This window comes from Monodelphis domestica, chromosome 7, assembly GCF_027887165.1.
Source record: "Monodelphis domestica isolate mMonDom1 chromosome 7, mMonDom1.pri, whole genome shotgun sequence".
Classification (NCBI taxonomy): domain Eukaryota; kingdom Metazoa; phylum Chordata; class Mammalia; order Didelphimorphia; family Didelphidae; genus Monodelphis; species Monodelphis domestica.
Genome location: NC_077233.1, coordinates 13,335,903 through 13,351,171, shown reverse-complemented (window position 1 = coordinate 13,351,171; position 15,269 = coordinate 13,335,903). Strand labels below are relative to the sequence as shown.

The following is a 15,269-nucleotide window of genomic DNA, read 5'->3' as shown; positions in this document are numbered from 1 at the left end:
AAAGCCATCACCAAGACACCACTGTTTGCCTGGTGGCAAGTATCAGTGAGGAAATCAATTGACTCTTGAGGGCTAACCTTGTACACTCAAACCAACGAGGTAATAGGGGACGGCCGGTTTCCCTAACACATAGATCCATACAGGAACATCCATGCTTCTGTTTCTTCTGCCTCTTTCGTGATTCCCTCAGGGTCTAAGGCCACAGATGGATAAAAAACAGGGGAAGGGAGTGCTGGGGAGCTGGGTGTTAGGCTGCTCTCCTTCACTGTCACTATTAAAGCTTGTAAACAAGTTACATCTTTGTAAGACCCTTCAAGGAAACTCAGAGGGTCAAAGGACAACATGAAGGGCTAGTAGGATGGAGGCCAAGCCAGCGATCTAAAGCCACCCCCTGGATAGATGAGTTCTTGATCGACAGCCACATGGCCTGTAGTCTTGACTACTAAACTGGATTGGGCACTAGTCATGGCACATAATTCCTGGTCACTCCAATTCTTTAAGACTATGGTTCCCTGGCAAAGGATAAACTATGGGAGTGAAACACTGAGGAAAAGCAACTGCCTGAATACAGCGGTTGAGGGGACATGACAGAGGAGAGACTCTAAATGAACACTCTACTGCAAATACTATCAACAAAGCAATGGGTTCAAATCAAGAAAACATCTAATGCCCAGTGGACTTACGCGTCGGCTATGGGGGGTGGGGGGGAGGAAAAGAAAATGATCTATGTCTTTAACGAATAATGCTTGGAAATGATCAAATAAAATATATTTAAAAAAAAAAAGACTATGGTTCCCTGGGGCACCCAAGTGGTTCAGTGGATTAAGAGCCAGACATGGAGATGAGAGGACGTGGACTCAAATCTGACTGAAGACACTTCCTTACTGGGTGACTCTGGGCAAGTCACTCAACCCTGATTGCCTAGTCTTCACCAGTCTTCTGCCTTGGAATCAAACATGTAGTATTGATTTCAAGATGGAAGTGAAAGGTTTTTTTTAAAGACACTGATGTGTTGGGGCAGTTAGCTGGGACAATGGAGAGAGCCCCAAACTTAACGTTGGGAGGACTTGGGTTCAAATCTGACCTCAAACACTTCCTAGATTTGTGACCTGGACAAGTCACCTAGCTGTGTTTACCTTGCCCGTCTTTCTTAGAGTTGTTACTAGAATAGAAAGTAAGGCTGGTTTTTGTTTTTAAGATTATGGTTCCTTGGGTATAACATGCAAATCAACTCCCTCCTTTTCTTATTGGTCCTCATGTATGAATGTATCCAAAAACATGCCACATTTTCTGACTTTTGTCCGACTATCTATCGATGGACAGCAAACGCATAGTGTGTCCACTAGAGCTCCTCCCTGAAGCTTCCTCAGCTCTGTAGGGTCTGCCAGAGACTAAGCTCCATGGAGATATCCTGAGGAACCAGCCACTTCCACAGCCTAAGGCGGTAGGAAAGCCACCATGAATTACCCCTAAGTAGAATGAGCAGACAAGAAAGGCAGCCAAGGAACGCGCCATTGAAAGCGAATGACGATCCACTAGAACAAGAAGAGCGTTTATTTTTTCAAGCATTCATGACAAAGGCAGCAAAGGAACACTTTTGGAGATGACACAGACATTCCGTTTATGCCAACCAAAAGCATCTGCAGTGGGTAATGCACCAGGCTAGCATGCGAGGTCCTTAGATACGATGATTCCTAGGAGCAGGGGCAGCATCAGGGTGCCATCCGTACAACCTTCGGAGAATAATCCAGACATCCCCGTGCCCGCCCCCGTCCTTTACAGATTTCCTTTTAGGCATCAATCCAGTACCTGATTTTTAAAGGAATAGAAACACGGCTGCGGAACATTCTACAACTGGATTCCTGAAGTCACACTTAAAGTCTTCCCTTGTATATTTAAATGAACAATTACTTATGCTTGACAAGATAAAACAACTGAGCATTCAGCTACCAATTGGATGTTCAATAGGCAGTGGATTCCACCTTATGCCTTCATATAGTGTGAAGGCAAAATGGCAAGGCTATAGCTTGTGACGGTCTGTTGTTTGACCGCCATCAACATCAGTCAAAGTGTACTTTCCCATCAGGCACTTCTAAGGTATCAATGGCTCCATTACAGACCATCTGATGCGGTGAGGAAGTGACCGCTTTCCTGGCGGAATTCTTCTTCAAATAATGTCGATAGGCCTTCTGGATGACAGCAGCACAGCGCTCTTCTTCTACACGTTTTGTGGTGGTCATGATGGGCTCGTATAACTTCTTGTTCGGGTTGGCCTCCATGAATTTCTCTTCCATCTGGCTTTTAAGGCAATCTATTCCCTCCGAGTCACCCAGGACCCTTGTGGTAAACGCAAACAGTATATCCATGCAATGGAGGCGATTGCCACTGACCATGGGCAGGTCCATCATCAGAAGTTGATTTCGGTTTGGCTTGGGCACACGCAAAGGATCCGGCAGGGCATCAGCAAAGTCTGAGAGTACTGAATATTCAATGAATTGGGTTGCTTCCGGATCAAATTTTTCCCAAGTTTCATAGAATATGTCAAAGTCGTCCTCACTCAAGGGATCCTCACTCTCCTCAGTGGCCGTGTTGAAGTTTTCTAAAATCACGGCGATGTACATGTTTACGACAATTAGGAAGGAGATGATGATGTAACTGACAAAGAACGCAATCGCCATGACCGAGCTCACACAGTCGCCACCAGGTTTAATGCCATTTCTGACGCAAGGTGAGCTTTCCGGATTACAAGGTGAATTTTCTAGTTTGCAAGATGAACTTTCTGCATTACAAGACGAGCTTCCTGGAATACAAGGTGAATCGTCGGATCTACAAGATGCAGATTTTGAACTCAGCATAGGACTTAGGAGGGCATCCCAGCCTGCTGATGTAGTGATCTGGAAGAGACACAGCATGCTGCTACCAAAGGTTTGAAAGTTGAACATGTCATCAATCCCCGCATCATATTTCACGTGGGCGAAATTGGTCATCCCGATAATGGCGTAGATAAACATGACCAGAAAGAGAAGAAGCCCAATGTTGAATAGAGAAGGAAGGGACATCATCAGTGCAAAAAGGAGGGTCCTGATGCCTTTAGCTGCTCGCACAAGCCTGAGGATTCGGCCGATCCGAGCCAAGCGGATGACTCTGAAGAGCACGGGAGGGAATGGAATTGCTTTATTCTTTTCCAGGAGAGCCACCATACTGCCTTTAGAAAAAAAAGCAGAAGAATTAATTTTCCAGAAGACATTTTAAATTTATGTGAATATGTAACTTTTCAGAGCTACAAATCTGTGGGTGACTTTCATGTCATCAGGATTTGTTACCACCTAAAGGGGAACCTTTTGCCAGCAGGCATTTTGAAGAAGTGAAGTTGTAGACTCCTAAAAAGATGGCATTTGAAGCCAAAAGGCACATTTCCAAATGTCTTTAAACCTCCATGATTTGGGTTTGCGTTGGGGCGTCCCTAAGAAATACGCTCTTTCTCAGAAATGTTGGCTACCATTTGAGAGTGAGGAAGCCACCCATTTCTCATCAGCACAGGTTTGAGTGGCCTCTCTCCAGTGCAGGGCTGTGATCTCATTTACAACTTTGACTCTGTGATGAACGTTAGGGACAAAAGCATGAGAGCAAACCTAGAGTGCTCTCCATTGGAACCAAAGGTCCTCATGGCCTTAGGTGACACAGGCTAGTGGTCAGAGGCTTCCTTGACTTTTTCAGTCAATAAGGAAACTCGTATTAAATGTCTACACACCCAGGTATTGTGCTGAACACCAGGGATACGAGGAAAGAAAAAAGACAGTCCCTGCCCTTGAAGAGCTTGGTTCAGCCCAATGAGGGAGTCAACATGCAAACAACTATGGACCAATACTACACGTGGGATTAATTAGGAACAGTCAAGTGAGAAAGGCCACTAGAATTAAGAGAGCTTGGAAGCCAAGGAGGCTAGGAGGCAGAGATCGGGAAGGAGAGGGTTCTGGGACTGGAAGATAGTAAAAAAAATGCCTGGAGCCCAGATATGGAGTGTCTTGTTCATACAACGTTCAGAGAGCAAATACCACTGGATCAAAGAGTACGTGTTGGGGAGTAAAGTGTAAGAAGTTTAGAGTTGGGGGGAGACTAGGTTAAAAAGGGCTTTGAATGCCAAACAGAATATTTAATATTTGATCCCAGAGGAAAGAGGGAATCAATGGAGTTTGGGGGGTGGCATGGCTGGCTCAGTGCTTTAGGAAAATCACTTTGGTGGCTGAATGGAGGATGGATGGGAGTGGGGGAATCCTTGAAGCAGGTAGATCCACCAGCAACTATTGCAGCGGTCCAGGCCCGAGGTGACAAGGGACCATGTCAGTGGGGTGACAGTGTCAGCGGGGAGAAGGGGCCTATGAGACATGCTGCAAAGGTGAAACTAATAGGAACTGGCAGTAGATTGGATATGGGGGTGAAAGAAAGGGAGGCTTTGAGGATGACACCTTTTTCTCCAAAGGTCAGTATTTATAGAGTCAAAAACCTGGGTTCAAATCCCAGGTTTGCTACTAGATTTGTGACTGAGGTACACAATCGTGATCATGCAAATAATGTCTAAGCCATTATGAACTGTGTGTGACTCTGGCATTTACCCTTTCAGCCTCAGTTTCCTCATTTCTGGAATTGGAATGAAAATAATTATCCAGTTTCACAGGGATGCTAAAGGAAGAGTGTAAGCATTAAAGTGGACATTGAAGGGAGTTCTTATTTATGCCAAAATAATAATAATAATAATAACAATTGCTTAGGTGTGCATTTTTGGCTCTTTTGTAAATTAATATATTGACTAAATATATTAATAATGAATATTATATAATATATTGTATATAATATAATATATTGCATAATGGGGGCAAGGAGGGGAACTTCCTTGGATCTGCCAGACCATGGGCCATGTCTGGTGTTCTGGTTAGCCCTTTGGGATGACACAGCAAACCATAAATGGTTTCTTGGTCTTTCCTCAGCCTGAAAGAAAATACATCTTTTTCTCTTTTCCTTCTTCTCTCTGATACTTTCCATCCAGGTCGGGTGGGAGAGCACAAGGGATCATCCAGGATTCATTGCATTATCCCACAGCAGCAACACCCAGAGCTTGAGCCAGAACACATGAGGCCAATCAGAGATGTCTGAGGGTCCCACAGGTGGGGGAGAAGATTGCTCTGTTTGCTCTCATTATGCAAGGAAATAAATATTTGTTCAACTAAAGGACTATTAACAAGGCAAATGTCAAGTTGCCAACTTACACTTGCGAGAAACAGAATGAGAAAAACAAGGAAGCCCCTTGAGTGTAAGCCATCCGGAAAGGAGAGAAAGTAGACTTTAATGAACAGAAAGAGACTAGCAAAAAGCCCATGAGAGAAGTTCTGGGTTGGCTTATCCTCCTTTTCTTAGGTCAGGGCCAGCCCTTTGAAAGAGCATGAAATGTTTCTGTTGCATTTGGGGGGCTCAAAGAGCCCTGCGATGGGTGTTTTCTGGCCCCTTGGCCAGTTTCCTCATTCAGCACCCCATAGTGTATGCATGTCCAATCCCTCTGCTTGCTCAGAATGTTTTTCTTTGTTTTATGTTATTCGAGGATCGGTTGTTGCTGTGTCTTTATCAGGTGTATATTGTCTCAAATGAGAAGCTCCCAGGGATTGGGGAGGTCCATATCAATTGATACTGATACGCTTATTTTTTAATACTGTGTCCTCTCCCCTGCCCCAGCCCTATCTAGGTGTAAGTGAACTTTCCTACCTTGGTCTTTGGATTTCATTGATGCCTTCATCCAATTAGTTAGTCCAAACCTTCTCCCACAGGTTGGAGAAGACACTAAAGCTGCTGTTCAACTCAGGTTATGAAGTGGCTTCAACCCCCCAATACCACCTAATAACCCCTTACTTTTAACCTATGTCTTTGTCTCCTACTTTATGGAGAAGACTAGGGGTCATCTAATTGGAGATTTCTCAGCTTTACTCAAATCCTGGGTCTTGCAAGATTTTTGGGCCTTCGGCCAATAATTCATTTCTCTGGACCTCAGTTTCCTCAAATGGAAAATGAGGAAGGTGGGATTTCCAGCTCCAAATGGATGGATCAAACTCTTTAGTTTGGCATTTGGTGTTCTACAACCTGACTGACTGTTCTCTAGCTTTTCCCAAAGCTCACCTTGAAGGTCTCCTATGTTCAAGGCCAACAGGATGACTTACTGTCCTTGTTTGATCTGGTCCCCTTCCAACTCAGCACCCTTTGTCTTTCTGTTCTCTCTCTCTATTTAGACGAAACCATCTCTCATTTCTACTTACTCAAATATCACTTTCTCTATAAAGTCTTCCCTGATGTTCCTCAACTGAAACACATTCTAAGTCATATCACATCAAGTTGAGGGCACAAGAGTATAAAAGCAGAGAAGTAGATGATCCAGTGTGTAGAAGATTGGGCTTAGAGTCTGGAAGACCTGAGTCCCAACCCTTCCTCTAATATTTACTAGCTGTGTGACCCTCAGCCTGTCCCTGAATCTCAGATTTTATTTCCTGATCTATGAAATGGGGATAATAATGGTCCCTAACCTCCAAAGGTTGTTGGGAAGATCAAATGAGATAACACCTAAAAAGTTCTTTGCACACCTTATGCTGGCTATAATTATGATTATTATCATAATTATTAAAGAGCATAGCACTTAGAAGGATGTTAAGGGGGCAGCTGGGTGGCTAAGTGGATTGAGAGCCAGGCCTAGAGATGGGAGGTCTTAGGTTCAAATCTGGCCTCAGACACTTTCCAGCTGTGTGACCCTGGGCAAGTCACTTCACCCCTATTGCCTAGCTCTTCTGCCTTGGAACCAATACACAGTGTCGACTCCAAGATGGAAGGTAAGGGTTTTTAAAAAAAGGATGTTAAGTCCCTAAACTTAGCAACTCAGTCACCTGGAGCACAGTTATTTGACCACTTGGTACTCCAGTGGCCTCATTTGTAAACCAAGGCTACCAATACCACTTTCCTCTGGTCTAGATGGATCATTCTCTATCACATTTCATGAAGAACATAAGACAGAAAGCATACAGAGAAGGGGGACCAGGATGGCAAGAGGCTTGGAGATCATTCTATACAAACACTTATTGAAGGAACAAAGAATATTTGCACTGGAGAAGACTGAAGTGGGCCATGAAAGGAGTTAAATCTTCAGAGATTTGAAGGGTTGACCTATCTAGCTTTATTCCACTTGGTCCCAGAATTCAGAATAAGAAACAATTGCTGGGAGTTGAAAAGAAGCAAATGGAGACTTAATGTAAGGGGGGGAAAGTTCCTAACCATTGGAGTTGTCCATCCCAAAGTAGACTGAATGACCTGGGAAAGGAAGGTGCTACATTCCTCCTCAGTAGAGCACTTTGACTACTGGCTACCTGAGTCCTACCATGTTGCCATCCATGTTGTAGAGGGGTTCCTGGTCATGTTTAGTTTGGATTGTGTGTCTCTAAGGTCCCTGCCAAATCTTAGTTTCCAGAGTACTTGAGATAGCCCTTGTGACTAATGGAGAAAGCATTTTGGAACCCTAAAATTACACTGAGCAAGTGTTGTTGTTGATGCATGTCTAATCTGCTCTATAAATGCTCTTCTCAGATTTTCTTGTATTTACTAATCCTTGTACTTGTTATGCCCTGGTAGAATCAAAACTCCTAGAGGACAGGGACTCCTTTACGTTTTGTCTGTGTATCCTGGATACCCGGTAGAAAGCCATGCTCATAACTCAGAGTAAACAGCTACTCGTTGAGTTGAGGCATTTTGTCACTGAGTCACTTCTATAGGTGTCACCTTTCCCTACTGGACTTAGATTCTAAGGGCTATAAGGATAAAGATTAGGTACTCACTACACATTGATCTTACCCAGTACCTACCTACTACAGTGTTTTGTACACAGTGTACACTTAATCAATATTCACAGAATTGAAAATTTCACTTCATTTGGCCACTAGGGACAAAACCAAATGGATAGAAATTAGGTCATAACCTCTTCCAACTTTAGAGCAGCTCGTGATAGGAAAAAAGCGAGTTGAATTTTCAAAATGCCATTCAGATTGATGCTAGAATGATATGGGGATAGTTTATGAAACTGTGGTCAACCTCAAGACATTTCTCAAAGCCTCTAGTCATATGCCCTGGCCGCCATCTTTACTTACTAACAATGGAGAGCACCACGACCACACAATCAAATAAGTTCCAGCCATTAGCGAAGTAGAATTGCCGCAGAGCAAAGATTTTCAAGAGGCACTCGACTGTGAAGATGACAACAAAGGCTCGGTTGAGGTACTCTAGAAGATTTTCCTTTTGTTTGTTTGGTCCTTCAGGGGAGTCAGTTTCTGCCATCATGGTAACCATATTAAGGCAAATGAGGGTTATGATGAAAATATCAAAGGCCTGGTTGGTAACTACATCAAACACAAAAGCTTGGCACTTATTCTGAGGAAAGAAGATAAAAGAGACATCTGTTTAATTTATAGGAATCTTATCACCCAGATAAAATAAATGAAATACCTATTACCAGTCTTTCCTCCCAGTTATGGGGATGGAATTTAGAGAGAAAAAGGTTCTTCTCCTCCCATGGGACACTTGGGAAATAGGTGGATCTTTGGTCTGGATGTTATGGGGATTCCATTCACTGGTGTCTGGTGACCCATGAAACATGAGAAGCAAATTCTGGTCATTTTTGAGGTTCAACTATCATAGCCCAAATCTTATTCTGAATTCTCATTTTATAATACAGAGTGGATCCAGCAGTATATATCACCCCCTCTCCTATACTCTGCTATCTAGTCACACTGGCTTTCTTGCTATTGCTCATACCTACCCTTTTATTTCCCATTCCAGTATCTTAGCACTTACCATTTCCAATGCCTTGAATATACTCTTTTCTGACAATTAGAGACCTCTGCTGGGGAACAACTAACCCCCTTATTTGACAGTGATTGGGTAAAAGGTTTTGCCTCCCCTGCCACCAGAAAGCAAACCTCTTCCCAATAGCCACCCCTTTTTGCTACAAGTCATCCCCAGGAAAGAGATAAGCAGACTTTTACGTACTTCACTGGCTATAATGTGGAGAGGAACCATCAGGTTTAGGGAGGAGCAATGGATAGAAAGCTGATCCTGGACTCAAGAAAATTCATCTTCCTGAGTTCAAGTCTGACCTCAGAGACTTATTAACTGTGTGACAATGGGAAAGTCAGTTAACTTTCTTTACCTCAGTTTCCTCATGTGGAAAATGATCTGGAGAAGGAAATGGAAAATGATCTAGGATCTTTGAAAACTCCAAATGAGGTCATGAAGAGTTAGATGTAGCTAAAAAACAACTGAATGTTTAGCAGTATCACTATGCTTTTAGCTGTTTCTGGGGCTTTGACTTCATCTTCTCAACTGCTGCTTTGGTTTGTACCACTGACTACTCTGCTTCCCAATGATTCTGGGATCCACTTGGGTCTGCACATTTCTGTCACTGCCTGGTTGTCTCCCAGGCTAAACATCCTCAAATCCTATATCTGACCCTTATTTGAAATAGGTTCAAAGTCACTGGCCATCTTGGTTGCTTGGAAGCTAGAAACCAGATTCTCAACTTTAACCCTATGAGATACTTAACCCTTCAGACTCCTAACTCTAGCCCCTAGCATATGCCTATCTCATCAGATCTCTAATCATGACTCCTGTAAACTCTTATTGCATCCCTACTAGACCTCTGACTCCTAACCCTAACTATCAGATCCATAACACACTGATTAGACCAAAGCAAAAGTACTATAAAAGCATGTGGATTAAACAAAAAGTTGGAGAAAGGAGATTTTGAACCATATACTTGTCTGGGAATAAAAAACCATAGATCAAAAGAGAGGGAGGATATATACATATATATGTACATATATAATACATAAAAAGAAAGATAAAGTATCAATTTAATTAATTTCAAAGAATTTAAAGAAGGAAAGTCAACAGAAATCAGGGTAGGGGTTCATCCAGTAGAATAGACTAGCATTAAAGTAGGTCCAGTAGAAAAGACTAGCATTAAAGCAGGTCCAGTAGAATAGACAAGCATTAAAGTGGGTCCAGTAGAAAAGACTAGCATTAAAGTGGGTGCAGTAGAATAGACTAGCATTAAAGTAGTGAGTAGTGTAAGCATGACTAACTTTAGGGATAGATTGCTAACTTGAATGAAGAAGGAAGGAAGGAAAATGAATAAAAAAGAAATAAATGGAGGAAAATAGATGTCCAACAGTCAAAATTTTTAATGTCAAGAGGTAAAACAATCTATTTAAATGTGAGGCTAGGGCATAATGGATAAGAAAAAAAGCAACAATTTGATGCAAAAGGTATATTAAAATACAGGTTGAAACAAGAAGCTGAAACAAAATTGATTTTACAAAACATTATTTGAAAAAAGGAAGAGTTACCACCATGATAAAGCAAAAATTAACATCAACAATTTCAAGAGTTAAAAGAGAAACCACTTAAGGTTCAAAGGTACCACAGACACTATTTTAGTGAATGAATGAATGAATGAATACTAAAGATGTAAACATACAATGGTGTAGAATTCAAATTCTTAAAGGTAAACTTAACTGAACTGCAAAAAGATAAAGAAACTAACACAATAATTATAAGTCTTTAACGTTCTTTTCTCAGCACTGGATATATTCAAAAGAAAGATTTTTAAATGAAAATATAAAATTGAACAAATTGTATAGAAGCTAGACCTGAAACAAAATTTTGATGTGGCATATAAAAGAAAATTCATATTTCTCACTGCCACTCAACACCTCTACAAAAATTGACTGATGGAAAAAGGTTTAAAAAAGACAGAATTTTGGAGGAAAATCAGAAGAGAGTAATGTCAAAAAACGATTTAGGGAAGAATATTTAGGAGGAGCAAGCGGTCAAAAATTCAAAAGCTGAAGAATAATCAAGAAGGATGAAGAATGAGATCATTCCAATAGATTTGGCTATGAAGATATTGTTGGTGACTTTGGAGACGATAATTTCATTTGAATAATGAGGTCAGAAGGTAGATCGTAATGTAGGGTGAAAGAGAGAGTAAGCAGAAAGGAAGTAAAAGCAAAAATTATACATATAGATTGTATAGGTAGCTTTTTCAAAATGAACAGCAGGTCATACATTGCAGATTATAGAAAAATAGAGCAGCAGCCCTGGTTAAAAGCCCAGTCGGGGGCAGCTGGGTAGCTCAGTGGATTGAGAGCCAGGCCTAGAGATGGGAAGTCCTGGGTTCAAATCTGGCCTCAGACACTTCCCAGCTGTGTGACCCTGGGCAAGTCACTTAACCCCCATTGCCTAGCCCTTACCACTCTTCTGCCTTGGAGCCAATACACAGTATTGACTCCAAGACGGAAGGTAAGGGTTTTAAAAAAAAAAGCCCAGTTGAAAGAGGAAAGCATGGCTGAGCAGAGACATTCAACACTGAGCAGAAGATGACTTAGCATGAGGTCACTAGCACTTCTGCAGCACTAAAACCGTGAGCCATTTTAGCCACGAGTGTTCCTCATCTTTGGGTGTTACCTCCCTGTGTGTGTGGGTTTTGGCCGTGTATATTCATAATATTTGTGTGTGCTTTCTCAGGGCCAATATGGCAACCTAGGAGGGAAGCATACTCCTCTGTGTACAGGGGAGATTTTTCTCATCTTTCCCCCCTGTATTGTTTGATTGGATAGTCCTCTGAACTAGTGCCCCCACTGGTATGGATCTATTAAAAGAACTACATCTTTGCAGACTTCATGGATGCTGACCAATAAAATGACTTAAACTAAGGTCACTTTCTGGAATTCCAAATGTGATGGAAGGTTCCTGCTGTTATATTAATGTTAAAACTTATGCTCTAACTGGAATTTATTCGATGAATGCATGAAGGAGTGATTGGTATTTTAAATAATAATAGCAAATGCAGTTACAATTTAGGGCAACATATGTGTGAAATGAGATCATAAATGTAACTCATAACCATTTCTTGAGTGTCAATCAGTAAACATTTATTAAGTGCCTACTATATGCCAGGCACTGAATTAAGCCTTGGGGGTACCAAAAGATGCAAAAGACAGTATCTATAATTATCTGGTAAACTAGCTTCTGGAGCAGCTAGATAGCACAGTAGACAGTATACCAGGCCTGGAGTCAGGAGAATCTGGGTTCCCATCTGATCTCAGACACTTGCTAGATATGTGACTGGGCAAGTCACTTAACTGATTACATAGCACTTGCCACTCTTCTGTCTCAGAAGTAATACTAAGACATAATGTAAGGATGTTTTTTAAAAGAAAGAAAATAAATACTGACTAGCCTCTATCTAAATTCAACTTTAATGTTCAAATCTTTTTATCTTGAATATTACAAACAAAAAAGGCATATTTCTGAGGGCATAACACTTATGAATTTATCTCTGCCTGTAATTTGAAACAGGTTGTCTTACATTCCTGCTCCCTCTCTACAGACACCAATTAGCCCTTGAGGTAAAATAGCTATGGAGAGATAAAACCGAAAAAGAAAACTACAGATCAATGTCACTAATGAATATTCATGCAAAAATGTTGAATAAAGTATGAGCATAACAAATAAATATCTAACAAAGAAAAATGAGAAAGAGCAGTCCAGCAAGAAAGAAATAATACCCCAAAGGTGTTGCATCTTGAAACTACATCTTGAAAATTTAGAGAGGCAAGAGAATATAGGAGAAGTTGATTAAGTGTCAATGACTATAGAGAGGTCAAAAAGGAAGTGAATTGAATAAGGGCCACCAGAGTTTGTAATTAAAAGAATACTGGTAACTTTGGAAAGAGTAGTTTCCGTTGAATGATGAGATCAGAATCCAGTCTGCAGAATGTTTAGAATTGAGTGAGAGGTGAAGACATGGTGGCACCTACTATAGATGGCACAAAGTGAGGCACTAGGGATATAAGAATAATGAAACAACCTCTTCTCCCTGGGACTTATGGCCCAATGAGGGAGACATGCATCAGTACATGCAGCATTAATGTAAAGAGAACAAATATAAATAAATATAAAGTAGTTAAATATAAGATAGTTTGGGAGGGAGTATACTAGAAGTTGTGATGGCTTTATGGAGAAGGAAATGCTTAAGCTATTTTCTTGAAAGAAGAGAGTGATTCTATGAGGCAGAGATGAGGGAGGAGTGCATTCCAGGTTTGAAGGAAGATCAGATATAAAGGGAAATAATTAAACTATGTGAGGAAAAGAATCAATAGATGAATGGTCAAGGAGTTCTCAATAAGAGAAAATCAAATCATCAATAACCATATGAAAATACTCCAAACTACTCACAATAAGAGAAATGCAAGTTAATCCCACCTAGATTCTACTTTGTGGACATTAGATTGTCAAATATAACCAAAAAGGAAAATGGTCATTTTTGGAGGGGGATTTGCAAGGACAGACACATTGATACACTGTTGAGGGAGTTGTAAATTGGTCCAAACATACAAATTTGGTACATGAAAATAATAGAAAGCAGTCTAGTACTATACCTCAAAAGTCACTAAAATGCTCCTACCCTCTGACCTAGTGATAACATTACTATCCCAAAGAAATGAGAGAAAGAGAGAAAGAACCCATACGCACAAAAATATAACTACTTTTCATTGTGGCAAAGAACTGGGAAAAAAAAATCCCATCAACTGAGGAATGACTGTAGAAGCTATGATATGTGAATGTAATAAAATTTTATTGATAGATAAGAAATGAAGAAAGGAGATAGATTCAGAGAAACCAGATTGGTCTTGCACACATTGATACAGACAGAAATAAGTGGAACCCAAAGAATAATTAAGAATAACTATGATGTTATAAAGGAAAATAACTACGAAGACATGAATAATGACTGATACAGTGGATGACAAGAATTCTAGAAGACTGATGATTATGTAAGCTTCTTGCATCTTGGCAGGAGAGTGATGGATTAGAAGTGTATCATGAGACATTCTTAGACAGCTATTATGGAGATTTGTTTTGCTTTGCCTCATACACACACACACACACACACACACACACACAGAAAGAGATCTTGAGGATCTTGAGATTCATGTGGGGTATTGAGAAGTTAGTAACAATAATATTTTTAACTTGAAATGTTTTTATTTATCTTTTGTACCTAATTGCCTTTTAAAAAACTAAGTTTAATTAATTAGGAATATTTTTCCCTGTTCATGATCTTTCCCTCCCCTCCTCCCATCCCTCTTCCATAGTCAATGAGCAATCCCACAGGGTTTTACATGTGTCACTGATCAACAATAATATTTTTTAAAAGATGAGAAAGAAAAGAATGTAAATAAAGCATTTTTTTAAATACAGAGAAGAGAACCGAAGGAAGTTCATAAGGGGACATAAAACAATAAGGGCAGTGTTGGAACTACTGTTTTAATACTTACAAAAAAGAAAAGCAAGCTTTATGTATTCGAGATTTGTGTTTTTACATTTTTCTGTCTTGCTTTGTACAGAGGAAAAGCTATGTTTCAGTTTATAACAAAAATAATTTAAAACTATTCCATTCCTTTGCCCTTGACTAAAGTCCTCCTGTGATGCATCACTGTAGGATTGAGGTGTCTTTGGCTTCACCTAAGGTAAGTGAGGAGAATGCAAGCTAAGCCAAGCTCGGTCAGGTATCGGTCTGGGACTAGACTGTGTGACTGGAGGAAGCTCATTCAGATTGACCCTTTTAGCCTCAGCACCTTTCAAAGACCACCCACCAAGTTGCTGCTTGGCAGAGCTATCATCTGTGTGGGGGGAGGCAAGCCCTACGTCCACCATCATGGATCCTGAAGTAATGAAAGAAGCGTTTTACATAGAAAGCGCGGCATTTCGTAAACGTAATTTTGTCCCCTCTCTGCTATATGTCTTTGAAACAAGTCAGTTGGTCTTACCAAGGGCCTTGGGATTGGCTTTTGGGGCTTCTTTGATCCCAGCTTTTTCATTGCATTATAGTATTTTTTCTGTTCTTCTGTCATGAAGATATCTTGGCCACCTAAGTACATTGGAAAGACTTGGTTATTCCTTTCTGTGTTCATTATTGGAAACCACCTGAAATTTCAGAAATGAAGCTCTGCATTTTCATGATTTTCTATCAACCCCCCCCAAAGGCAAGTGGGAGAAGTGAGAAGACTGTTCTGCAGAACTAGGGGAGGGGATTCACGAACAGACGCTTTTCAACGCAAATTCCATCTACAGTACTTAGAGGAACACGTTTCTGAGAGTCGGACCTATCTTGTGGGAAGAAAGCA

General features: G+C 40.8%; 1 protein-coding gene across 1 annotated transcript in view; it reads right to left on the bottom strand.

Moving 5' to 3' along the window:
* Nucleotides 1–1,552: 1,552 nt before the first annotated feature.
* Nucleotides 1,553–15,269, bottom strand: part of SCN11A (sodium voltage-gated channel alpha subunit 11) — a 130,893-nt gene continuing 117,176 nt past the window's right edge. Inside the window, exons 23-25 of the mRNA XM_056804223.1 lie at nt 14,913–15,013; nt 8,169–8,448; nt 1,553–3,205 (exon numbers count right to left, since the gene is read on the bottom strand). Of these exons, the coding sequence (XP_056660201.1) occupies nt 2,061–3,205; nt 8,169–8,448; nt 14,913–15,013 (1,526 nt within the window). The 3' untranslated portion in view covers nt 1,553–2,060. The remainder of the gene's footprint in view (nt 3,206–8,168; nt 8,449–14,912; nt 15,014–15,269) is intronic.